Raw genomic sequence first — 23,629 nt, forward strand, 5'->3', positions numbered from 1 at the left:
GGACACAGGTATAGCTCTGGCTCCTTATAGTAAATAAGGAGTATGCTATAGTCTAGTTAAGGCTTTTAGAATAAAGTAATAATGCATGAGTATTTTGCATTGTAGTGCGGACTGTAGGCTTGGACATAGTGCTGGTATAGCTTGCCTAGTAGAACTAAGGTACGTGAGTACATATTGAGATAGTCAGCTGAATATATATGTTTATATGTTGCATAATTATGTGTTGCATTATTATCTGTCATGATATGCATGATTTATTGTTCATGATTTGTATGCGGCATTTTCATACCATGTTGAGCCTGTTATCCTTTTGAGATAGCAAGTTGTTCTAGGGTCGCTGTAGCGATTTGACCCGAATCCATTACCTAATCAGAGTTAAGAGCATAATTAAGCATGCATTAAATAAAATCGCTGCGGATGACTTAAATACAAATAGACCGGCAGAATACAACCGGCTAAAAAACTCGATTTATACAACCCAATCGAATTACTTAGATAAAAACCTACAGCTAAATACTGCTGTCTTCAAGGTCGCTGGCTCCTCCAGGCTCCTGGTGCTCAATCCTGTACCTACACCTGCCCCGTCGAATAGGGTATCCAGATACACAGAAAATACTGGACGTGAGCTCTAAACTCAATACGAAAGCACGGATAAACATACAAATATGATGCATGCAAATGACAGGGTATCCATATCTGGGATAACTGTATACGAACTGCTCAGACTTGCGCCTGGAATATAAGCTCGTCACATAGGGGTAGCTAACCACTTTGTGCGACCACTCATTTCCGAATCACGGACGCGGACCACGGAGTCCTTCAGATATCAGTACCTAAGGGTACTAGTTATCAAACGTCCTAATAGGGCTGAGCAATCCTAACTGGCTCATCTCGAAAGATATACAGACGTACAGGCACAAGATGATATGCACATGCCGCATAACAATAATAACATGCAAACACATAAATGCAACATATAAGCATGCATATCCGCTGGCAATCTCAGTCAGTACTTACGTACCTATCTAAGGCAGTCCTAGTAGTCTCACTCTAGGTTCCAAGCCTATCATCAAGTCTACAATGCAAATACTCATGCATCATTCAATAAGCTCTAAAAGCCTTAACTAAGCTATTGCATACTCCTAAATAATTTAAGGAGACCATAGCTATACCTGCGTCCGTCGTCAGCCCACTGATGGCGACTATCCTGCAACTAGGGGCACACCCCTGCTGCAGCTCCACAGCCTCGAGCACTGCTCCGCTATACGAGTACTGCTCAGCTACTATGTCAAACACTATCTGACTATACTAAAAATATGTTCCCTACTCTAACTCTAAATAAGAGTACCCAAAGCACTAAAATAGAGCCACGTGGGCAAAGGAGAGGAACTCGGAATTCGCACCAAATGAGGAGCTCGGACCTCATATTTATAGAGCACGTTCGGATCGTTCGATCCTGACTTCGGATCGTCCGAACTGCTTTGGGCCATCCGATCGTCTCATCGGATCTTCCGATCTCCGCCACGCATCCAACCAATCGCATGCAACCATACACCTGTCCAATACACTGTTTGGGTCGTCCGAACTGGCTCTTCGGATCATCCGAACATCTCCCGGATGACGTCACCAATGACGTATTATTTTGGGAGAGCTGGCCGCATGAGTTCGGATCGTCCGAACCCACTTCGGACCATCCGAAGTCTTCAGAGCCTCCGAAGCCTCGCTCCTTCCATGTTCGGATCGTCCGAACTCAAGTTCGGAGCGTCCAAACCTGCCTAACCATATCCACTATTTTTGAGTGTCTTGGATCCATTTCTGGACTCCGTTAATTCATCTTGAATTTCCTTAATCATGTTTTACTTAATCTCAACATGAATATAGATTAATTAGTCATTAATCGTTAGTTTTGGATACGGGCTACTACAGTCGCTCAGCCCTAGGGTTATTGTTATTATACGATCGGGTACCGTGTGACACCCACTGGACCGACGGGGCAGCGTGTGCGGTTTACCCAGGACGGTGATAGTCCAAGATCGGGTTCAGTATGTGTGGCACCCACTGGATCTTCGGAGCAGCGTGCACATATTGGAGGCGCCTGTGTACTGGGCATGATTTTAAAGAATTGATCCCAGTTTACCCAGAGCATTCATAGTTCATGTTGCATGTATCATATAGACCTGTATATTCAATACTTTACGTACTGGGCGTTAGCGCTCACGTCCCTGCTTTTATCTCGGACACCCCATTCGACGGGGCAGGTTTGCATGTGGATCAGGAGCGAGAGATGTAGTTGGTCGGTGACCAGGGCTTGGTAGCAGGAGTTTTAAGAAGAGTTTTAGATTAATATTTTAATTGGTATTTATTAGATTTGGTTTTATTTAAGATTTAATTATCTTGGGGATGTATATCTTTTATAGTTTCCGCTGTCATTTCTCTAATTATGTTTAATTAAGTTAAATGCATGCCTAAGCTTCTGATTAGTAGGTGATCACGGTGCGTGTCACTACATGAACTGTCTCGGCCAAGAAGTCAACTAGGGCCTGAGCCTTTATGGCCGCTCGGGGTTCAAATTTAATATCATACTCGCTCAATTATGTGACCCACCTGACCAGTCTGCCTGATGCATCCGTGTTATTTGCAATTTTTCCCAAAGCACTATTAGTGAGCACGGTGATGGGATGTGAGAGGAAGTAAGGACTTAATTTTCTTGATATGATGACCAAAGCTAAAGCCAGCTTTTCCTGAGTTAAGTAATTGAGTTCGGCCCCTTTCAAGGCATGGCTCACAAAGTAAACGGGCTGATGATTTATTCCGTCCTTTCTGACCAGGACTGAGCTGGCTGCTCGAGGAGTAACATCCAGATATAATAGTAATTCTTCTCCTTGAGTAGGCTTATTCAGTACGGTCAATTGTTTTAAATATGCTTTTAATTCCTGAAAAGCCTTCTCACTTTCCTCATTCCATTCAAATTTTTTCTCTTTCGTAGTGCTTTAAAGAAAGGGAGACTTTTGTCTGCCGACCTGCTTATGAACCGGGCTAACGCTGTAATTTTTTCTGTTAACTTTTGTACCTCTTGTATATTCCGGGGCAAACACATGGAGATGATAGCTTGGACTTTTTCAGGATTGGACTCAATTCCCCTTATTGTAACCATGTAACCCAAGAACTTGCCAACCCTAACTCCAAAATTTCATTTGTTAGGGTTTAACTTCAGTTGATAATTTTTCAGCGTCTGGAAGGTTTGAGTTAGGTCGATAATGAACTGGTCCGCAGTTCGGGTCTTGACCAGGATGTCATCCACATAGACTTCAATGTTTTTTCCAATTTGATGCTTGAATACTTTATCCACCAGTCTTTGATATGTAGCCCCGGCATTTTTTAGTCCAAACGGCATGACCACATAACAATAAGTTCCTGTGGAAGTCACAAAACTTACCTTGTATTTGTCTTCTTTTGCTAAAGGGATCTGATGATATCCTTGATAAACATCCAGGAAGCTGAGTAATTCATGTCCTGAAGTTGAATCAACCAGCTGATTGATTTTAGGTAGGGGTAGCAATCTTTAGGGAATGCTTTATTTAGATCTCGATAATCTACACACATGCGCCATTTTCCCGTAGACTTTGGCACTAGAACTATGTTAGATAACCAGGTCGGGAAGTGGATTTCCTCAATGTGTCCAGCCCTGAGTAACTCGTCTACTTGTTCCTTTATTACCGCATCTTTTTCGGGACCAAAGTGACGCTTCTTTTGAATAATAGGACGAAAATCCTTTATTACATTGAGCTTATGTTCTGCTACCTCCCGACGTACCCCTACCAGATCTGCAACTGACCACGCAAAAACATCTTTATTTATTTCCAAGCATTCCAATAAGGGTTTCTTCAGCTGTGCTTCAAGGGTGCGAGCAACTTTTACCATCCCACAAGGAGGGGAGATCATGATTTCCTAAAATTCTTCTTAAGTAGTGACGGATGTGTCTTCTATCAGGTTGACTTGTTCCATGCCGAAGGGTCCAGGTCGGTCAACACTATCAGCTTTGGACACTTTTTGTTCTATTCTGACCTTTTCCACATAACACTTGCAAGCAATAACTTGATCACCTTGTACCTTGCCGACATCATTACCCACCGGGAATTTTATTTTTTGATGCAGAGCTAATGCGACAACCATAAAAGTGGTCATGGCAGGTCTGCCTAGTATGGCATTATAGGCAGATGGAGCATCTATTATAATGAAACTTACAATCCTGGTCTTATGAGAATTGATTTTTCCCAAATTTAGTGGTAGATGCACTAACCCAACAGGTCGGATTGCATGACCCGTGAAATCAAAAAGTGATGTTACGACGGGGTCCATCTTGTACTGCCCCAAACCCATTTGATTTATTGCTTCCTGGAAGAGAACATTGACAGAGCTGCTTGAATCCACAAATATCTGGGCCACATCATAATTTTCGACCATGGCCTTTATTACCAGTACATCATTATGATTGGTAGAAACCCCTTTCAAATCTTCCAACCCAAAAGAGAGGGTCGGACCAGTATGGACAATTTGATTGTCAATATCCATATTTATTAATTTTATGCTGCTAGTTTTCCTGGCTCTGTTGGAATCTCCATCAGTGGGCCCTCTAGAAATCATGTTAATATTTCCTCGAGCAGGCGGAGCTGGTCTTTGATGAGCTCGTTCATTCCTGGCCTGGTCCTGACTTGGGCGATTGAAATCTTCTTGGGGAGGAGCAGCTCTGGCTCTTTGTCTAGATCTTCCTCGCTGTCTTCTATTCGGGTGATATCCCTCTTGACGAGTTAATATAATCTTTACTTCAGAATTTTGCTGCATCATCCTTTCAATTTCTTGATCTAATTGACGACAGTTCTCCGTAGTATGCCCGTACTCCTTGTGAAAGTGACAATATTTATCTAATTCCCGATTTCGAGGTCCCTTCTCAGTCCATGGAGGCCTTTTTCTGAGTTGCAGATCGTCACAAATTCGTAGAGCTCGGGCTTTGCTCATGCTCAAAGGAGTGAAAGAGGTGAATTCACCCAACAATGCGGGTCGGGATGATTGTCCCATCCCGGGATTACTGCTCGGGACCCTATTGCTCTTTGGGCTTTTGGGTCGTTCCCTCTTTACAGCTGCTCGCGAGACCTGTATTTCTTCCATGTTGACATATTTCTCAGCTCGGACGAGTAATTCCTCGTATGTTTCAGGCGACCTCTTTATTAGAGATTTGAGAAAGTCTTTTGTATCCAGCCCTTGCATGAAGGCACTGATAAGCAGGTTTGGCGTAGCCATATGGGTACCTCGAGAGCCAAAGCACTAAACCTGCGAATATATGCTCTCAAATTTTCATGTTCACGTTGCTTGATTGCAAAGAGGATGAAAGTAGTGGTAGGATGTTTTTTGCCACTAGCAAAGTGATGCAAAAAGGATTTATTAAAATCCTTGAATTCCTAGATCTCCCCAGGGCGTAGCAGATTGAACCATTGCTGTGTTGGTCCTATGAAAGTAGTGAGGAAAGCCCTACACTTGATCTGGTAAGAGTATTATATGCAACAGTGCTGCATTCTCGAAGCGTGCTAAATGTTCTTCTGGATCTCCTTTACCAACAATTTAAAATGGTTGGGGAGGTCGGCATCCAATATCTTCTGAGTGAAAGGAATGTTTCTGGTTGTGGTAGCTAGGTACCCGGCCTGCTTCTTTTTAAGTTGCTCCATCTCTTCTTTCAACTTTTTGATCTCCTCCAGGTGAGCGTTTTGGTCGGGATGCAAAGGATTGGCCTTGCCCCTTTCTGTCAAAGCCCTTTGCACAGATTGATTTACCAATTGCTCCAAATTTGGGTTATCCCCATTCTGATTAGCCATCGAAACTTTTTTTCTTCAAATTCCCACAGACGGTGTCAATTGATGAAGTCGATTTTTTACCTTGGGTTCGGTTTGGTAGAATGAATCCTCCAACTCCTTTATGAAGCAGGTCGGGTCGGGCACTAGTGTATTCTGCACGAGCAACAACTAGGTCAGGGGGTGCCGAAGATGTTTTCGGTGTGACCCCTCTGATGCCTAAGTCAGTGTCTTGAAGGCAGAGAGTATGATGAATGCGAAAACTAGAGAATATGAGTGTGTAAATATAAAAGTGAGAGTGAGTGTTGATGAATGAACACAATCATAATAGTATCTGTATTTATAGGGATTAATAGAGTAAGTTACCTAGTCAAATATCTGGAGATGGTCAAACTTATCTTCACTGCATCCGAGTCCCACTTGAACTAGAAAAGCATGCCCAACCCATTGGGCCCCAGCTCGGGTCGGCCCATTAACATCAGCCCAGGTCATGACAAGACCTAACAGGTAAAAATTTGGGCTACATCTTACCTAATAATAATAATCCCATAATTGGGCCAACCCTCATAAAACCATAATGAACGGGTTCGGGTTAAAATAATTTCACGAGGTATCAGACTCGAATCATAGTTGGATCGTGTTTTATTGTTCATCTTTGTATTAATTGTCCGGTGACTTTTACACTTGGTATTATATATTGGAGAGGTCCACACCAATTTGGCAATTTTATTTATTTTCATTACATATTTATGTGAGGCAAATAAGTTTATATGACACTTCTTCTAGTAATCGTTGTTCTTTTACTACGTATATAGAGGCTCAAGTTCTACCCATTTTCTTCTAAAACAATTCGAGATTTTGAAATGAATTTTCAGATATTATAAAGAAGTGTGTGAGAAGCAAAAAGAGTGGATGTTTGGAATAAAAGTCCAAGGCTGATAGAAGTTAAAATTTGAGTGTTTGGAGAAAGCAATATCATATCCTATATAAAACTTATATCTTTTGTAATTGTTTAAATTAAATTTTAGTACTCACACTATAAATTATGTATTTATACAATTATTATTACATTTTGAATATTTTATATCAAAATTAATTTTTTTCTTATAATATGAGTGCTTGAAAATTTATGTATAAGATTAATAAAAATTTGAAAAACAGATGAAAAAATTTGTAAAAATGCACAAAATATATAAAAATTAAGGAAATACTAAAAATTCAATTTTTTTTTTAAAAAATAAAAATAAATAAAATTTTGATTTGAAATTTATGAATTTCATTCAAGACACCTGGAAACTCATCAATAAATAAAACTTAAAATTATAAAAAAAATATCAAAAATATTTATAAAAAGAGGCGTAAATGTGAGAAAAAGTATTATAAAAACTAGCAAAACGCGCACACGCGTTGCGTGTGTAATATATTATATATCGATATTATATGTTGTGGTGTATATATGTTTTATTTTAATAAATTTCTTTCTTTAGTTATAATTATATATACATGTGATGTAAATGAAAATTTTTTCTATCCTACTAAATGATGTTTATACAATAATTTTTTCTAACCGTAAAACAATGTAATAGATGATTTAATCTTGAAAACCATTGAAAATATAAATTTGGTTTTTCTATTAACATATTATATCCAATAATTAGTTTGCAAATGACAAACATAACAAACAATAATTTGATGTAAAATGTATGCCAAGTACTTTTTGTATATATTTTATACCATTTACAATATAATTTTAATAAATGTGTTGATAAATCAAGTATATAATCTCTCTTCCGCTGAGAAAGATGATGATTTCTTGGTAATTCAGTAAAAGAAAAATGATGGTAAATCAAATCAAATACAACAAAAACGTCTGCAGTTTCAACCTTTGAAACATAAAAATGCAACATTTTGAATCTTGTTTTTAAAATTTTGATAAAGATAACCTCAAATCCGGGTAACAAATTATGGGATTTGACTTCTTCAAAAAAATCGGTCAAGGTCCCCACATATATGCAGATGATGATGTCGTCCATTTAATTTCATTCTCTAGTGTCCTCACAATAATGATGATAAAAGTTTCTATTAAAACCATGTAAGCTTTAAAACAAATACATCGAAAATAAAGACTATTAACATGCAATTGAAATTAATATATAATCTTCTTCTAAACAATTAGACTTTGTGACATCAAAACTAAAAAGAATGAAGGTAGAAGTTAAATAACTTCCATATGTAAACTGAAATCGAAAGCAACAATCATAAATGTCAAATTCCTATATGAAATAAATTATTCCATATGATAATAAATATTTATGAACGTGAAAAACATAAAAAGTAACCTTTGAGTATATCATACATAAAAATGTAAGAACTTAAAAATGAAACGTTCATAAAAAAACAACATTACATAAAAGAGTATATAAGAAAACATTGTTGTCTAATTGTTCCGTTTCCATATCTATTACTATTATTATGCAAGATACTCTTAGTTGGTCTCTTAATATGCTAAATTTTTTTTAAAAAAAACACACTAAATAACATGTTTCCCTCCACTATTTCTATTTCTTTTCTTTTTTTTCATTTAATTGTTTCTATTTAATATATCAATCATTTTATTTATATATTTTTAAATTTTAAATTATTTGAAAAAACTAATGGAGCAGGAAATATCTGATAGAAGAAATGATGTTTTAACTACTTCTTATAGTTACCATTCTTAACAAAAAAATTATTTTTACTGCAATAAATTTATTAGTCTTTTTATTGAAATTAAGTAAAAAAAATTGTCACACACATCGTGTGTGCAAATATGCTAATGTTTAATTATACATAAAAAGTAACCATTGAGCATATGATACAACCGTCGATACATTTGGCCACAACCTTCGACCTCGATGTCTGTCTTCATGCACCAGAAAAGTAAAATATATATTTGTTTAGTTGTGAAAAGAAAAAATTTCATGAAAAAAAAAAAAATTTGAAAACAAAAAAAGACACGTTCATAAAATTTAATAGGATCTATTTGTTTGAAATGAATTTGAGTGCACGAAATGTCATAGATTCAGAAGTCATTAATCATCGTTACTCCTTAGAAAACCAAAAAAAATGTGAAAATATAGGATGTAACTAATCAAGCATACTATGAAGAGGAAAATTAAGACCATAAATAAGTAATGAAAAACTTTGCCTCTGATTCGGATGAAAATTTGTACCTCAGTCCTTCGCAAAAAATGATGTGGTGAAGCCCAAAACTCCCCCTGTGACAGAAATACAATCAATCATATTGAACGTCTTCATTTTAATACCTCGACACTATATAGCGGTTTACAAAATTAATACTTGACAATAGAGATTTAAATTTCAGAATTCAAATCACAAATCAACAATTAAAAAGTATCCTACTTAAAAATAGATCACATACCTTGTTCCATTCCGTTTCAGTAGAATCCATTGGTGCCATTATTCAGTCTATTGGTTTCACTGGTTATAGTGCTAACTACATAAAATTTGCATTAATTGTGGAACTATGCTTTAGAGGTAATTAGTGTTGGAAGTGGGAGCAATTGGGATTCTGAAACCAGATGGGGAAGTGCTCTTTTGGAAGAAGCATTTGAGAGATCGGTGAAAGGGGATGTGGGAAGATGTGGGAAAGAAAACCGCATTCAAAGCGGTTGAATAATACGTGGAGAAGTCAGGAAAAGGTGGGATAAGTTGATAAAGCAGTTTGTATGAATTTAAATTTTAAATTTTTGTTTTTGACATAACAACGTATCATTTTAAAAAAATCTCATGTTTAATAGAATAGAAAGAAAAGAAAGAGATAATTGAGGATAATTGTGGATTATGATAAATTTTTAAGGATTCAATTGCCAAATTATATGTTTAAAAACATTGGTAAAAAGCATAACTAAAGAAGCATCACAACTTTACTTCTAAAAAGTACTCTCCGGCCTTGTCACAAACTGATCTTTATTCACCTATGTCTCCATAAATAAATTAAATTCTTGCTGAAATATTTTTCCCCATTTAGCCTATGTTTTTCCACATCTACTCATTTATGATGTTTGAATTGAATTTGAATAAAGATCCAATCTTGGCATATTTTTAGGGTCGTCTCCAGAAAATAGAAGGCTTTAGGCTAATTTTTAAAGAAAAACCTTATATATATTTTTTCTATTAAATATTAAAATATTACATACGAGCTCATTGATAAATGCAAATTATTATCTATATCTAATTTAATAAACTAATATAATAATTAGGTAAATTTATTAAATTATAAGAAATGATATATATAAACTAAATGAGTATAAGAGCCAATGAATAAGCGAATTACAAGAATATTTTAGAATTTCGGAGGACAAAGTCCAAAAATCAAATCAATTAAAAATAAAAATATCAATCATAACTCACAATTTGAGCAACTTAACTCACCTTATTATAGCAACTTATCGAAAGAAGAGAGTTTTTTTTTTAAGAAAGAGTTTTTTTTTACGCAAAGAAAGGAGAATAAAAAATTCAAAATAAAAAAAAGGATGCAAATTTTCAACAACATAATTAAAAGGTTTTTTCTATGATTTTAAATAAAAAAACCAAATAAAAAATAATAATAAAAAAAATTTAGAGACCCCACCAAAAAGAGAGCCACATTACTCCCCCTTCTAACCCTTTATTCCAATTTGACATTCTCTTAAATTTGGTGAAAATAAAATATAAAAATTTTATATGATACAATTTAAAATTTATAGAATATTATAAAAAAATATATGTCTCATGTGAAAACCATAAAAAATAAAAATAAAAAATTTTATTCTTCCGCTTCTTTCAATTAATGATTTTTCACTAAAAAAAATTACAAGTTGATGATAAATATTATATTTACTATTTCTTGAATTTGCATAGCAAAATATTTAATTTCTCAATTAGTTTCAATGTGCAGTTATTTTTTCTTTCAATTTTTTTGTAATTTAAAAATATTTAATTTTAAATTCTCATTATCAACGTAAGGTTGCAAAACGATATTTTAAAATTTAACAAATTAAAAGTAATAATGAAATTCTGTTTGTGTATGATTACAACATTCATTACAATATGATGGGTATGAGTATATTTTTTAAATATACTTTTTATATATAAATTAATAGAGTGGTTCGATTTGCAAGAATAATATTTTTAAAGGACTAATTCTTAATTTTGTAGTCCTGGGTGATTAAATTGCATTTTTTGAGCCTAGGAGGGTTAGTGTGCAGTTTAGCTCATTTTTGCCTATAAATAGGAGTGAATCTCTTCATTTCAAGGTAAGTGACTCTTTAGCCTACAAAAGCTCTCTGCTCTCCTGTTTTGTGTGGAGGTGATCGCTGATTTGAGCGTCGGAGGGTTTTCGCCGGGGGACCACCCGGCGCCTCTAACGTGTGTTCGTGAATCAGGTGACAACCCAAAAGGAAGACGTGCGACTTCTTCAGGTGACCGAAGGAGTAGGAGATCAGGAGATCGTTCCCATCTGTAGGTGACCGAAGAAGCAGGAGACCAGGAGAACGTACGACTTCCTATTTTATTTGCTGAATAGGGACATAATTATTTCGTCCGCATCAGATTGGCGCCGTCTGTGGGAAAGCCACCTATCCACTAGAGATGCAAACGCGATCACATGCCACCCGTAACACTGAAGGTGGACGGGAGCTCCCGCCTCCTAACCACCCGCCGCAAGAGGAGTTTCTGATCACCCCAAATGCCTTGAAATCCATGTTGGAGGAAGCTGCCTCGCGTGCAGTCGCGGAGGCCATGACACATTTTTTGGCAGCACAACATCATAACTTGGAAAACAATCCAAATGTAAATGGTGAATTGCCTCCTCCTCAACACCAAGAAAGGAGACGCACACTAGAAGAAGAAGTTGGAACTAACAGGGTACCAAACCCCAGTGCAAGAAGGGAAACCGTGCTCCATGAGGAGGAGGTAAATAGCCACGGGCCCGTGCGCCCCGGAATTCGGACTGAGGAGAGAGTAGAAAGTGCTCTAGCAATCTTACCGGCCCGGCGTAGCCCATTCACTACTGCTATTTTAGCCGAGGTACTGACAGCTGGAGTGAAGATAGCAAGTCTGCCAGAGTACGATGGTTCAGGAGATCCTCAGGATCATCTCGACAGGTTTTATGCAAAAGCCGATCTATATGACTTCAGTGATGCCGCATACTGCAAAATCTTCTGGACTACGCTGACTAATCGCGCACTGGCATGGTTCAATAAACTCCCAGCAGGAAGCATTGCAAGCCTGGAACAACTTACTCAGCGTTTCCTTCATCAGTTCTCCATTAATCGAAAATACCCTAAGACTGCATCATACCTATTCTCGGTTGTGCAAAAAGAAGGAGAGAGCTTGAGAGAGTATGTGCAGCGTTTCACTCAGGCTGTTCACGAAGTCCCACATGTCAATCATGATCTCTTGGCAGGAATTATGCAACAAAAACTCCGTCATCGAAAGTTTAAAGAATCCATAGCAGGAAAACCCCCAAGCACATTGGAAGAATTACTGGAAAGAGCCGAGAAGTATATACGCATTGAGGAGACTATTGAACCACAATATTTAGGGAAAAGAAAAAGGGAAGAAGAAAAACCAAGAGAAGGCCGAAAAGAAGAGAAACGAGGATTCCAAGGCCCTCGTCTTCAGCAGGTACCCCTAAATGCACGCTTGACTGATATATTGGTGGTTGCGGAAAAACAAGGCTTGCTGCAACCTCCGAGGCCAATGAAAGACAACCCAAAGCGACTGAAATCTGACAAGTATTGCCACTTTCACAAAGACAAAGGACATTCTACCGAAGACTGTTATAGTTTGAGAACAAAAATAGAGAAGCTAATCAAACGTGGCTATTTAAAAGACTTCGTGAGTAAGTCTCACCACCAACAACGAGACAACAAGACTTATGAAGACCGCCGAAACAGAGAACCCCCAAAGAATCATGAGAAGCAAGGAAATCATAATGGAGATTTCCATGAGAACATGCCGACCGGAGGGGTTATCGTTGTTATAACCGGGGGACCAGCTTGCGGAGATTCAAATAGAGCAAGGAAGACTCTTCTGCGTAATGCTTCTAGGGGGAATCACTATCCTCACCCTAACCAAGCCCAAGTCGTGTGTGAAATATCGAAAATATCAAAAGAAATGACATTCACTGAGTCAGATAGGGAATACCCTTTAGTTGAGCACAATGACGCATTGGTTGTCTCCGCTACAATATCCAACTTCTGGGTGAAAAAGATGCTGGTTGACTCGGGCAGTTCAGCAGATATCATTTTTCTTAATGCATTTGTTAAAATGGGGATAGACAATGCACAGCTAACGCCCATCAGCACTCCTTTAGTTGGATTTTCTGGAGAAGTAGTGGAAGCACTAGGAGAGATCACACTTCCTCTCTCGCTAGGTTCGTATCCGAGAAGAGTTACAAAAATGGTAAAGTTCTTGGTAGTAAATGCATCCTCTGCATATAACGTGATACTGGGGCGCCCGAGTCTAAATGTTTTCCAAGCCATAGGATCAACCTATCATATGAAGTTGAAGTTCCCAACGTCAGAAGGAGTTGGAGAGGCTATTGGTGATAGCAGGTTGGCTCGGGAGTGTCATGCTAACATCCTGCGAGACCCAGCCAATTGCAAGAAAAGGTCAAGGGTGGACGAGATATCAACTCAGAAGAAGAGACATCCACAGACAGATGAGCCCAAAAATGATAGAATACATACTATCGATAGTGAAGTCGAGAAAGTAAAACACTTAGAGGCAACCGAAGCGCTAAAAAGAATAGAGGTAACTTCAGGAAGTCCCGGTAGAACTCTTAAGATTGGAACGGAGATGCCTGCTGAAGTAGAACAGATGATAACAACATTCCTCATGGAAAATGCAGATGTATTCGCCTGGGAAGGAAAACCCTTACCAGGAATACCTCATGAGTATGCCCTCCATCAACTTAATGTGGACCCCAGGATGAAGCCAGTAAAGCAAAAGAAACGATCTTTTGGAGCAGAAAAGAACAAACATATTACGGTCGAAGTAGAAAAACTGGTGAAGACCAAGTATATCAGGCCAGTCTCCTATCCCGAATGGCTAGCAAATGTGGTGCTTGTTCCCAAACCCGGAGGTAAGTGGCGTCTATGCATAGACTTCACCGATTTAAACAAGGCTTGCCCCAAAGATCTCTTTCCCTTGCCACGAATCGACTTGTTGGTTGATTCCACCGCCGGATGTGAGTTGCTCAGTTTTTTGGATGCTTACCAAGGGTATAATCAGATAGGTTTAGCTCCTGAAGATCAAGAAAAAGCAAGCTTCATTACTGATCAAGGTATCTATTGCTATGAAGTAATGCCTTTTGGATTGAAAAATGCTGGGGCCACGTATCAAAGATTGGTAAACAAAATGTTCGAGAAATTGATCGGGCGGAGTATGGAGGTCTATATCGATGATATGTTGATAAAAAGCGTTATAGCTCTCAAGCATGTGGAAGATATCAAAGAATGTTTTGAGATATTGAGGAAATACAAAATGAAGTTAAACCCCGAAAAATGTGCTTTTGGGGTTCGAGGAGGAAAATTCTTAGGATACATGGTTTCCCAGCGAGGAATAGAGGCGAACCCTGAGAAAATTAAAGCAATCCTAAGCATGGCGCCCCCAAGAGCATAAAAGGGATGCAGGAGTTAGCAGGAAGGATGGCCGCCTTGAACCGTTTTATTTCCAGATTGGCTGACAGAGGGTTGCCATTCTTCAAAGTCCTAAGGCAGGGAAAAGGTTTTCGTTGGACCGAAGAGTGTCAGCATGCTTTCAAAGATTTAAAAAAGTACTTAGCAGCATCACCATTGCTCGTGAAACCAAGAGACGGAGATACCCTTTTACTCTACTTGGCAATATCGACTGAATCAATCAGCGCAGTTCTGACGGTGGACAGGGAACGAGAACATAAACCCGTGTACTACATAAGCAAAGTATTGCAAGGCGCCGAGCTCCGATACACTAACATCGAGAAGTTGGCCTTAGCATTAGTAGTGGCAGGAAGAAAGCTGCGTCCCTACTTTTTATCCCACCAGGTGATCGCACTAACAAATCACCCTTTGAAGAGAATATTGTCCAGCCCAGAGACATCTGGAAGGATGACCAAATGGGCCGTCGAGCTAAGTGAGTATGGGATTGAATATCAGCTGCGCCCCGCCATTAAAGCACAAGTTCTAGCAGACTTCATAGTAGAAATGGAATCCAATGGCGCAGGAGTTTCAGCTCCCACTTGGGCAATCCACGTAGATGGATCCTCCACGTCTGGAGGGAGTGGAGCAGGAGTGTTAGTAGAAAGTCCACAGGGAGATCAGTTCCAGTACGCCATCAAATTTCAGTTTCCAACATCAAACAATGAAGCAGAATACGAAGCACTTATCATGGGAATAGAACTGGCTTTAGCGGCAGGGGCTGGAAAGCTGATCACCTATAGTGATTCACAACTCATAGTCAATCAAGTTCAAGGGAACTATGAAGCCAAAGAAGATAGTATGAAGGAGTACTTATCAAAAGTGAAGGACCTTCTTGTTCGTTTAGAGAATTTTGAAATCAAACAAATTCCTCGAACGGAAAATGAAATAGCAGATCAACTAGCCAAATTCGACAGCTCCGCGACAGGAATTAATAGCAGGACAATTACGTTCATCATGTGTGATAGAAAGGGAATAGGAACTGGAAGTCTTAACATCCTGTGTGCAAATCAGGGCGAGCCAAGTTGGAAGGATGAAATCATCAAGTACCTGTCAGAAGGAGAACGTCCCCCAGAGCAGGACAAAGAAAGAAAGCTTAGGATAAGAGCCGCACGATTCACTTTAATAGACGGAGAACTGTACAAGAGGGGGTACTCTCAGCCATACTTGAAATGTCTTGCACCTGCTCAGGCAGACTACGTACTCAGGGAAATCCACGAAGGAATTTTTGGAAACCATTTGGGAGGCAAAGCGTTGGCAGGAAAAGCACTCCGACAAGGATACTTTTGGCCTACGATGAGGCAAGATGCGCTCGAGCTAGTAAAACGATGTAGGCCGTGTCAAGAACATGCTAATATTCATCATCTACCAGCAACACCGCTTCAACCACTCGAAATCCCATTACCTTTTGCTCAATGGGGAGTGGACCTAGTAGGGCCTTTTCCTCTTGCTGCAGGGCAAAGAAAGTTTCTCATCGTAGCTGTCGACTACTTTACTAAATGGGTCGAAGCAGAGCCACTTGCGAAAATTTTTGAGAAAGAGGTGATTAATTTTCTATGGAAAAATATAGTTTGCCGATTCGGAATTCCGCGAGCACTAGTGTCTGACAACGGCACTCAGTTTTCCGGTGCCAAGTTGAGGGAATGGTGCCTAGGACTGTCCATCCAACAATTCTTCACTTCCGTCGGGCATCCACAAGCCAACGGACAGACCGAAGTAACCAATCGAACTATCCTGCAACATATCAAGACTCGAATTGGGGAGGCCAAGGGAAAATGGGTTGACGAACTACCCAGTGTCCTGTGGGCATACAGGACCACTCCGCGAAGCTCGATAGGAGAATCTCCGTTCAGCCTGGCCTATGGGGCCGAAGCCATTGCCCCTGCAGAAATCGGAGAAGAATCACTAAGGATAAAGCATTACAATTCAGAGGGAAACAAGCAGGATTTACGGGCATCTCTAGACCTTATTGAGGAGCTTAGAGAAGGAGCAGCAGTACGAGCCGCAAGGCACAGAGCACGGATGTCAAGGGCATATAACCACCGAGTAAAACAACGAGCTTTCCAGGTGGGAGACCTGGTAATGAGAAGAGCAGATGTCCTACACCCCGTAGGAAAGCTGGATCCAAAGTGGGAAGGACCATATAAAGTAATCAAAATCGCCCGAGAAGGAGCTTATCGCCTTCAGCATTCGAACGGGAAGGTGTTGCCTAGAACATGGAATGTGGCAAACTTAAAGAAATATTTTCAGTAACTCATAGCTGCTTTTCCTTTTTGGCTAAGCAACAAGAGTAGTAGTTCCGTAGTTGTAATACATTTTCGTATAAATAAAAGTTTTTGTAAAAGCATCGCATCATGCTTTCTCACAAAACTACATGAGCAAATCACGCATGTTTATTCACTTAAAGCATTTTTAATCTTCACTAAACCCTGGTCGTCAAAAAACAGGTCACCTAAAGCATAAGAGGCCTGGCCAGCCCAGCTAAGGTACTTTGACACTGTAAGAGTTCAAGACGAATAGAAAGCCCCCACCACCCATGAGGTAGGTGTACGCTTTTCCAAGAGACACGACAAACCTTGGGAACCTGATCAATTCCCAAGTACTAGCGAGAGTATAACAATAAGGAAATATTTCGAAGCAAGCATAGAATAAACCAAGATATATAGCAAAGTATAACTAAAACCAGCTCCAAAAAACAGACACAGAGTATAAAAACATAGGAATATCGCTCTCGCAGGAGCTGGAAAGAGACTATAATAGAAATTCCAAAAAAAAAAACGCAAAATCGTTTAAAGGACAACTCTCTACGCATGAAATAAATATCATGGAACACCAGGAGCATCATCTCCCTGGAGGGAGTTCAAAGCCTCTATAATCTCGAAGTCACCAAAATCATCAAGGGGCGCAGCTACCCTCGGCATATCAGTCGGTCCCATGTCCGGATCCGGAAAACCAGCGCCAATCATCTTGACCACACTCTCCGAAACATGCTGCTCGCGAAGAATTCGGCGGCTCTCAAGTATCAACTCATCATGAATCGCATAGGCACGCCGAAAAACTTCCTCCTCAAAAGCAGCGGAGGCGCAAAACGATTCAACAGCCCTCTCCTCCAAACTCCTCTGCAACTGCAACCCCGGAGGGGAGGACAAAAACCCAGCTCCAGTCTGTACCTCAGTATAGTACCTCTCATAAAGAGCACTAAGCTCAGAACGAAGAGTCTCCCCCTCCTTTTCCTTCACGCCAAGCTTTTTCGGCCACTGACGGAGTTCTTCCTTAATGCTAGCATTCTCCCCTCCCAAACGGAGAATCTCTTCCTTCGCCCTAACCTCCGAAGCTTCAAGGCGAACAACATCCTCCTTTAGTTTGGCCAACTTCTTCAGAATCTTAGCCTCATCAGCCCGAGCCTTGTCTTCTCGAGCCTCCAGAGCTCGTACAGCGGACAAAATCTGAAGCCAATAGAGAAAAACAAATAAGAACCTTATTGATAATATCAAGATAAGAAAAATAAACTCTTCAAGAATACCTGACAAGAGCCAAGGGCAATAGAGTGGTGTAGGATCGAAGAGGATCGAGGTATCAAATGGTTCAAATCATGATCCCCTACTACCTTGGCCCCCCGCCTAAGGCCAATCTCAAAATCACTAGAGTCCCAGAAGGACTCTGCACCATCCCTATTCACCCCGTCAAGAAGCAAGGGGTGTGATCTCGCTTTCCTCACCGAAGAGGATGAAGCCTCCCGAAGTTTCTTCGCAGGATCAGCAGGAAGGACTTCACCCCCTTTTTTACCCTCCTCCATCGGCCTCTTGCCCGCCCCCCTCCGGTGCTCAATATCACCAGCACCCAAAGATCTCTCATCATGCAAGGAAGGGATACTATGGCCCTGGCGTCCCCATGGTACCACGCCTCGGCTCTCTCCAGCACGGGGAACTGACGCAGCAACACGATCAGATGCATCTCTCCCATTCCCCTTGTGCTTCGGCCCACTCCAAGGAAGAGGGCGGCCGGAGGTATTCTCCCGATGACGGAGCTTACTCAAGTCAATCTGGTTACCTGTAAGGGAGATTGCATAAGTATAAAAAAAAATGTTCAGAGCCAAACGAATATAAGTAGTAAATACAACAAGTAAATGATTACACACGCAAAAGACCTAAATAGTACCAGTACTAACTAAACACCGAAGGTCAAAATTTTCGTTAAAGAGCCCCAGAGACCGACACTGTGATTGAAGCTCAAGAATAGATCCTTTGTTCTTGATTATAGTAAGCCCAGAGCTCCAATCCACGGGCACCCCCCACCCGCAATCTTTAGCATAAAAGAAATCTGACTTCCAAGCACCTCGGTGAGATCGAAGTTTACGTAAGAACCTACACTTCGAACGGGGCTGGAAATATATATCAGAGTTCGGTTTCGTGGGACGAGCTGAAAAAAGTGCATGAAATAAATCCAGGCTTGGATCCAATTCAAAAGCACCCATTTGATGTCGAAATCCGAAAAAATACAGAAGGGCATTAGGAGTCAACTGACTGAGACTAACACCTAAGCTTTTTATTAACCCTATCAGGATAGGGCATGGAGGAATTGAGAAACCGCTGTTTAGGTGTTCAACATAAACTGTGAAAAAACCAGCAGGCGGAGAGTGACGAGAGTCACCAGGGCACGGAACTATAATGTCGCAGGATCTGGGTATTCCTTTGCAGCGGCACACGTAAGAAATTCTTTCACGAGACAAAGGATGGGACACCATCTCACCAGGAATCCCATCACTGTCTGACTCACTAGAAGAACCAAGGTCGGGCTCAAGATTAAAATCGATAGGCTTTGGGCTCTGTAATGATGCCGACGCAACGTCAAGTGTGACAGAATTACTCAAATTGACGATACCTACACCTGAGCTGGGACTATAAGCCGGCAATTCAGTTTCAGAGTATCGCTCAGAATCAGGGCTATGATTGGACTCAGTCTGGGATTCACGTAGAGACATTAATAAGGAATATTCTTTCCCTCTGCCGCATCCTACGTAATTTTGCGAGGATCTCACGAATTAAATTTTGTATATTTAAGATTCTTCTTTGAAGATATTCCTCAAAAATGATTAATGCATAAACATGAAACATATATACATAAACAAATATACAGTCAATAAACTGAAAATTAATTATATAACACATAAATACGGTAACAACAACCAAGGGAGCGACGCCCGCTCTTTCCCCTCCCATCTTCGCCAGAACAGTGAAATGAGCGACACCCGCTCCATGCACACGCGACCCAGCATCACGCTGATACCATCACTAACAAACATCGTGAGCGACGCCCGCTCCCCTTCTCAAAACAAAGTAGCAAAATGAGCGACACCCGCTCAACATCTCCTATCTAGCACCAGGAACGACACCCGTTCCTTTTCCGCCAACACATCACCGGGAGCGACACCCGCTCATAATCAGCACTACACTACCACATCTTTGCCAAAGTACCACCGGGAGCTACACCCGCTCATAACCCATCATCACCACTCAAACACCTCCAAGCACCAGCAACACCGTCTCCGCACTACCTCCACGGCTCGGCCACGTGAGCCCAATTCATCCCGCCACACGCATCATCATGCTTCCAACACCATCCCTCCGCCCAGCAAAACAGAAAAATCCCCACCATGGCTCAGCCTTGCGCACCTACATCACCCTACCGCCCCTCCGCCCAGCAAAACAGAGGAGTCCCCACCATGGCTCAGCCTCGCGCACCTACATCACCCTACCACCCCTCCGCCCAGCAGCTCTCTGTCGCACCATCTCCACCCGGCAGCTAACCACTGGACCCTTCTCCTCCCTGATTCACAGCAACGTAAAAACCTTCGAAAAGTAAGCCAAACTCGTCGCCAGCCCCACCGTGGGATCAACAAAGAGATCGCCACCCAGCAACATCACCGCTGCCTCTACCACCTCCCGCATAAAAACACCGCAACCTCCGACACTCACCATTAATCGCGAGTTGTGCAACTCAGACATTCACCATTAATCGCAAGGTTGCATCATCGACGCAACGCCACCATTGCTTCCACACCAAGCAGCTCTCCCATACGATCCTACCTCACCGGCACAAACCCATCCACCACGGTTCGTCCTCCCAAACTCCAGCCCTGCATCACCAAACACTGTCAAAATAGCACGCTCCTCCACCGGAACTTCATCACCGATTCCTGTTCATCATCTCTACCTCCGATCACCATTAATCGGCACCTTCGCTGCGTATAAAAACATACGAAATCCAAAAAAAAAAAGAGAAGAGAAGGAGCAAAAACAGGGAAAAGGAAACATAACAAGGAAAAGACGAAATAAAGCGATGCGTCGGACAAAAAAGCAAAAAGCAAGGAGTAAATGCAAAAAAAAGAATAAAAGGAGTAAGAGGAACAGAGACAAAACAAAAAAGAAATAATATAAGTAAAAGCATGAAGAGAATACGTGGAAGTGAGAGCAAGAAAGCTACCTGCCATTTCTGGGTCACTGTAGCAAAGAGACACAAAAAGCGGAGCGGATGAAAAGACTCTATTTATAATAAAATAAAAACCCTAGCACCGAATTTTTTTGCCCAAGCAATTTGTCAAAAAATTCTCAAATTGAAAGACACGTGTGAGGAGTACACATGTTGGGTATTGTTACAAAAAAAAAAAAAATAAAAATAAAAATATAAATATATATATGATTGAGAGGTAATTAATAATGAGTACTCTTGATCATCTTCAGTAAATTGTAGCTACTCAAGAGTAGGGGGCCTATGATGGGTATGAGTATATTTTTTAAATATACTTTTTATATATAAATTAATAGAGTGGTTCGATTTGCAAGAATAATATTTTTAAAGGACTAATTCTTAATTTTGTAGTCCTGGGTGATTAAATTGCATTTTTTGAGCCTAGGAGGGTTAGTGTGCAGTTTAGCTCATTTTTGCCTATAAATAGGAGTGAATCTCTTCATTTCAAGGTAAGTGACTCTTTAGCCTACAAAAGCTCTCTGCTCTCCTGTTTTGTGTGGAGGTGATCGCTGATTTGAGCGTCGGAGGGCCCCGGCGCCTCTAACGTGTGTTCGTGAATCAGGTGACAACCCAAAAAGAAGACGGGCGACTTCTTCAGGTGACCGAAGGAGTAGGAGATCAGGAGATCGTTCCCATCTGTAGGTGACCGAAAAAGCAGGAGACCAGGAGAACGTACGACTTCCTATTTTATTTGCTGAATAGGGACATAATTATTTCGCCCGCATCACAATAAATGCAATTTGTTGATAATTTTTACATTTTATCATATAAAGTTTAAAATATTTCGTTTCATCGTCCAAAATTAAATTCCATTATTGTATATATTAATATTAACCATTAAAATGAAAAATAATATCAAATTTATTGATAAACAGAGAGTAGACAATAAATATAATTAATAGAAAATAAAATAAAAGGATAAATAGAAAAATTGAAAAGATACAAAAGAAGGAGAGAACAATTAACGAAAGAGGGGAAAATAAAATAAACAATTAAAAAAAATTATTAGTGACACGTGTCACTTGTTGGGTAACCAGGAAATTTTTTTAAAAAAACACATTTTCCAACCAAAAACACAAAAAAACTGGAAAGAGAATTTTTTTTTTTTTTTTAAAAAAAACGGACATATGTCAATCAAAGGCTATGGAAAGCTCCTCACCGGGAGTAGATAGAACAACCCCAATCAGAACTAATTATTTCATCTCGGTTTTTTTCCCCTTCTCGAATAACTCAACTTTAATATTGTAGTAAGTTCTTTGATGGAAAATTAGAACTAACATAAATATAATTATAATTATTGAGCTTAAGATGACTTCTACGGAATGGAAATGTTTCACAAGTTCTTTTCTTTTCAGAAAAATTGGGTCAGGTAGTTTTAAATAAAATAAATGTTGAGCAGACTTGTGTATGTGTTCTTAAAATTGTGAATTCTACATCTTCCTTATGATTTATGGAGTTTTCAGAGTAATGTAATTTAAATAAAGTTATGATTTTTTGAAAATTACGAGATGATGATAATTGTTCAGCGTAATTTATTTTTCCAGCTGCCCAGACTATTTCCTCTGTTAAATTTGCTGCATGATAGATTTAGGCACCGTTTGGTTTGAGTGATGAGATAATTAATGCATAGATAAGTAATATAATATAATTAAAAATAAATAAAAATAATAGTTAATATATTATTTGATTTGATGGATAGATTATAGTTTATTTGATTTAATTGATATAAAATTAATAATTAATAGATGTATAAATAATATGACGAGAATAACGCGAGATTGGATGCGATAAATTATACATAGATTAATAATACACCAAACCGAACAATGTCTTTATGTATTGTCTAGAGTCAGCACAAATGTTCTTGCTTTGATTGTTGGCCGATTAGGATGCTTAGTTCTATGAAAAAGCTAAACTCCTAGATATGCTTAGGCTTCCTTTAATTGTAAACTGAGATAATCCCGAAATTTATTTTAATCCTTCTTTGTGGCCTCCTCTTGCTATGGTTCGTTGTATGCTCTCATTTTGATTCCTCGAGAAATTTTCTGCTATGTTTGGTTCCCAACCTTTTTGTGTCAATGTATGTACAACCAAGCTGATTGTGTAGGAAGTTTGATTAATAGCATATATAGATGTTTGGTCATTGCTTAAATTGTAGTTAGATTTAATTGCTAGGAGCTGATTTTAGGATTTTTGTTCCTCTTATTCACAATATCTCTTTCTTTGGTTCATGTAACATAGCTTTTACTTTTCTGATGTGTGCATTGTTTTCCACTGTATTGGACTTAATGAAAGCAATTGCATTAAGAAAATTGAAGTCTTTATGACGCTGATTTTTGTACAAAGGTCTTACAAATTGTTGTTTTTACTCTATTCTTTTCTTTCGCTACAGAGGACTATAAGAGTTTTTCCGCTGAATGACTGACTTATTCTTATTTCATAAATGGTTTGGAAACAAAAGTTTGCTTCAGATTCATAACCGCACTTGCTATTGTCACATATGCTCGCTTGACTTTGGACTTCAAATCTTTTAGG

The 23,629-nt window shown here is 39.5% G+C and overlaps 2 protein-coding genes across 2 annotated transcripts; one reads left to right on the plus strand and one right to left on the minus strand.

The window, feature by feature from the left end:
* Positions 1 to 3,960: 3,960 nt before the first annotated feature.
* Positions 3,961 to 5,298, minus strand: LOC140889140 (uncharacterized). Its single transcript, XM_073296847.1, has one exon. It carries the CDS (start codon positions 5,296 to 5,298, stop codon positions 3,961 to 3,963), a length of 1,338 nt encoding a protein of 445 aa, XP_073152948.1.
* Positions 5,299 to 11,474: 6,176 nt separating this feature from the next.
* Positions 11,475 to 14,513, plus strand: LOC140889141 (uncharacterized). The gene has a single exon (XM_073296848.1). It carries the CDS (start codon positions 11,475 to 11,477, stop codon positions 14,511 to 14,513), a length of 3,039 nt encoding a protein of 1,012 aa, XP_073152949.1.
* The last annotated feature ends 9,116 nt before the right edge of the window (positions 14,514 to 23,629 follow it).

The sequence above is a fragment of the Henckelia pumila genome, chromosome 3 (assembly GCF_033568475.1).
Source record: "Henckelia pumila isolate YLH828 chromosome 3, ASM3356847v2, whole genome shotgun sequence".
Lineage (NCBI taxonomy): Eukaryota > Viridiplantae > Streptophyta > Magnoliopsida > Lamiales > Gesneriaceae > Henckelia > Henckelia pumila.

Excerpts from the sequence above, each read along its gene's own strand:
- LOC140889140 (XM_073296847.1), bottom strand. The coding sequence starts at position 5,298 with ATGGCTACGCCAAACCTGCTTATCAGTGCCTTCATGCAAGGGCTGGAT.
- LOC140889141 (XM_073296848.1), top strand. The coding sequence starts at position 11,475 with ATGCAAACGCGATCACATGCCACCCGTAACACTGAAGGTGGACGGGAG.